At 27.3% G+C, this 4,054-nt stretch overlaps 1 protein-coding gene across 1 annotated transcript in view; it reads right to left on the reverse strand.

Annotated features, from left to right (window-relative positions):
- LOC111632901 (chymotrypsinogen B-like) overlaps positions 1-3,254 on the reverse strand; it is a 14,840-nt gene extending 11,586 nt beyond the window's left edge. The window contains exon 1 of the mRNA XM_023377427.1: positions 3,140-3,254. Coding sequence (XP_023233195.1) covers positions 3,140-3,194 — 55 coding nt within the window. The 5' untranslated portion in view covers positions 3,195-3,254. The remainder of the gene's footprint in view (positions 1-3,139) is intronic.
- Between the last annotated feature and the right edge of the window lie 800 nt (positions 3,255-4,054).

Genomic DNA, 4,054 nt, shown 5'->3' on the forward strand with positions numbered 1-4,054 from the left:
CTAGTGACACCTCGGTTAACCGACCGTCCTAGTCGGCAAATTTCAAATGTCCGCTAGTGATGTGGCGCTACAATATTTGGCTATGTCTTGGCAAGGGAGCCAGTATTTAAACGAGGCTTAATTTTCTAATTTTTAACGATACAATAGCGACGATTATTATTTTAAAAAATTTTTGTTAATCTTAACATCGATGAAAATTCAACGCGAAGTAGGTTAATAGCGATATACTAATATATTAATTACATGGGATATAATAATAATAATATACTACACTAATAATGGATTTTTTCGTACTTTTCGGTTATCCGACTAACCCCAGTCCCCAATTGAGTCGGATAATCGAGGCTCTACTGTATTAATACGTATTGCTGAATTTCTCTTAAATTCATAAAAATTATTATTACTATTTATTTAAAAAGTTAATATTTAAAACATCCTTTATGAGGTAAATTAAGTCACGATTACTCCTTATCATTAAAATATATATTAGATAATTTTATTCCCACAAGCGTGATAATTAAAATATCGGGAACATAATGCAGCTTGAAGTAGTTAATTTTGTCATTTTAATTATAAATTTAATTATAATCAAATCTATAAACGAAATTAACTTATACGTTTTATTATTATTTTGTATACGCTACATTGCGTTGCATTAAATAGGGACGAAATTTCAAATTTTCATATATTGCGAAATACGTTATCAAGTACTGTATATTGAAACAGCCGCTCATTATCATAAAGGCACTCACTTCTCAGATAAAAACTAGATAAGATGTCCTTTTCGCTAGCATTATCTCAATTTTATTTTAATTTTTTAAAATTAAATTTAAATAATTGTTCGGAAAATTAAACTATAATCTGTTTTTTAATTAGAAAATTTAAAGGTGACATACAGTTTAGTAAACGAATAACTATAATTAGTGATGGATTCATTCGGATAAAAAATAATCCATTATTCGATTAACGAAATCATTCGAATTATTTGCTCTCCCTGCTCGATACGTTTAAACCTTAAAATAAAGAAAAAAATGAAAAAAATTTCCTCAATCTACAATAGAAATTTTGCAGCAAAAAGTAACTACCGCCCACGACGTAATGATTTTATCCACGTTAGGAAACACTTTATTATCGGGTATTAAAAACCAAGGTCTAGTTCAGGAATGGCGAACGTACTGTAGGTTCTAAATCTGTTGTGAAAAATCATAAATGCCACTAACTATGAACCTTAGAAAACTTAATGGAAAATCTGCTGTTTATTATTTGATGATAAACAAAATATTTGTTTCTGTTAGAATCACATTATTATTTTCTTTACACTTAAAATTCAGAGTTGTTATTTTTTTTTATAATTTTTTAATTTATATCGTAAAGTAAAATTTGCAAGCATTTTTGTTGTATTTATTAAATTACTCAAATTTAATATTTAGAGCTACTAAATTTCGAATTCAATTTTGTCCCACCTTTGGAAAAAGGTTTGACATCGCTTGCCTAAAGTTAGACGAGTTATTTACATTATATTAGCAGTAAATACCTGAAAACTTTCAAGAACTTAGCAAAAAGAAAGAATTTTATAGATTTAAATGTTTCGACTGACGAAGTAAATTAAATTCATTTTTAAATGTGTGGAAACGAACAGAAGCGACATATTTTTTTCCCGGTTTGGCAGACTTCCGTTTTGAACAGGGTTTCTTTAATATGGAAAATCACTCCGTTCCGAAGAAATTTTTCCGTTTAGGCAGGTTTCCATTTTACTTGGGCTTCGTTTTTGGACGGATTTCACTGTATATCACACATACGTTAGAAAATTATGTTTAAACGGTTATAATCTATTTGGACTTTCCAATAGTTTGTCATAAAATCTTAGATTATAAAAACCAAAAACCATCACACTGTATGGTATAATGGGCCGAATGGCCAGCTTTTTAGGTATGATACCTATCGATCTGGGAAACCCAGAAACAAATTCAGACGGGTCGAAAAGCACGAGGAATTTTTCAAAAGGAGATCCGACCCAGAAATTTTGGGCCCCCATTCCTCATCTGGTTGCCCCAACATGGGCCTGGCCGTCCCACGATTGGCTAGTTCAAAAGGTTCTCTTAATACCGACAGGATAAAAAGAGTAAAAAAAAATTAAATTAAAAAGACAGCTTTTTAAAAATTCAAACATGACAATTTCATGCAGATAGATGTCATTTATCGAATGGAGTCAGAATTAATGAAAATTTCACCCGTTATTGATGATGATAATTTTTATAAAAACTCATCTTTACCCTCAAAATAAGGCTTTTGCCTTTTATAATAATAATTCTTATTAGATTTTATTTAAAATAATTTTTATAACAGATGGCACAATACATAATTTTAATTTTGAGTCGTACTCTAAGGGCAGCATTTACCAACAACGTTTTAAATCGGAAGTTTCATAATCCGAGGTTTTAAGCTGGTAACTCTAGATCAAGCGTTACTTCACTAATTCACCAACTGAATCTAACATTAAATTACGAAATCATCAAATAGTGCATGATTTAATCTGTAATTCGAGAATTAATTCGCCGATATAGACGAGTTAAATCGCGATTCTATATTTAAGAACTGAATCTAGAGTCTTTTCTTTCATGCAGTTAGTTTTATGAAACATGCGAAAGTACTTTAAAATTTAATAATAAAGCACTCAAAATTCAAAATTTGAATGAATGACGTATTGTGTATGTACTTTATAGTACATACACAATATATGAATTGTCTTTATAAAGTATATAATGGTACAGGAGATTTTTTTAAAAGTTATTTGGTATGAATTTTCCATCAATGAATTGAAATTTTATTATTCTAACTCAAAAGAAAAAATTTATTTTTATTAAAACAATAGTATTTATAAAGTATATATGTATACCATTGAATAAAAATATTATTAATGTTTTAGATATTTAAATACATCATTTTTTCTTACTATAGACTATACATAACTAAATGTAGTTTTTTTTTTAATTTAATAATTTTTACTTGTTTTGATTAATAAAATGAAAAATTTTCAAAATAAAAGTAAAGATAATAATCAGATATATTTTAAAAATTATATTGTAAATAAGTAATATAATATAAAGAGATTAATGAAATGATTCATTAAAAGTCTCACCATATGCGGTTGCAAAACTGACTAATAAAATGCATAAAACGTAGCCTTCCCCCATGTTGTTATAATGAAGACTGACAAAAATTATCCTTTAAATTTCTATATATCATATTATTCCCGGTGGTTCCTTTCCCACCAAAAAAATAATATCCTAACAGATTATGCTTATCTGTTTAAAAATATGGATATTGTAATTAGATGAATTCGGCAGGTGTTCATTGATAAATTTTTATTATTTACGTAGTATGTAATTTTTTAATGCAATCAAACAGGAACTCTTCGATAAGATTATATTCGTGAGAAGTCCTTTAAACATTAAGAAATATAAAAATTAAACTTGTACAATTTTTAAAATTAATTCATCCTTGTCAGGAAGGAGGATAACATGCGAAAAATTAATGAGAGAAGTCGGAAATTACTTAAATTGTGGCTTTCTTAATCGTTTAACTTAGGAAACTATTATCGTCTTTAATTATATATATCATTCAAATTGTTCATCACGTAATTAGATGAAGTTGTTCGGTTTATGAGCATCAAATTACACTAATCATTAAGTGATGCATCTACAACTGGAGCAGAACTATTGTAAAAATATTTTAATGGAATAATAAAAATAATTATTAGTATAAAACTAAGTTTATTTAAATTGTTGTTTAAATGCTTTTGAAACGAAATAATTAAATTGGTTTTTATGGCTTGCTTATAGAATATTACTTTTATTTTAAAATACTTATATCAAGAAATTAAATTGAAACTTTTCGGGTTTAAAATAATTTTTTTTTAATGTCGTTTAGGCAAAACATTAAACTTTAATAATGTAAATACAGAATGGCTCAAAACTCAGTTAACTATTGTAAATAGTTATATTATTCAAATACTTTGTATTATGTAAAACATAGAAGTAATAAAGTATATCCG

This window comes from Centruroides sculpturatus, unplaced genomic scaffold (assembly GCF_000671375.1).
Source record: "Centruroides sculpturatus isolate CEXI.00-Female unplaced genomic scaffold, Cexi_2.0 scaffold808, whole genome shotgun sequence".
Lineage (NCBI taxonomy): Eukaryota > Metazoa > Arthropoda > Arachnida > Scorpiones > Buthidae > Centruroides > Centruroides sculpturatus.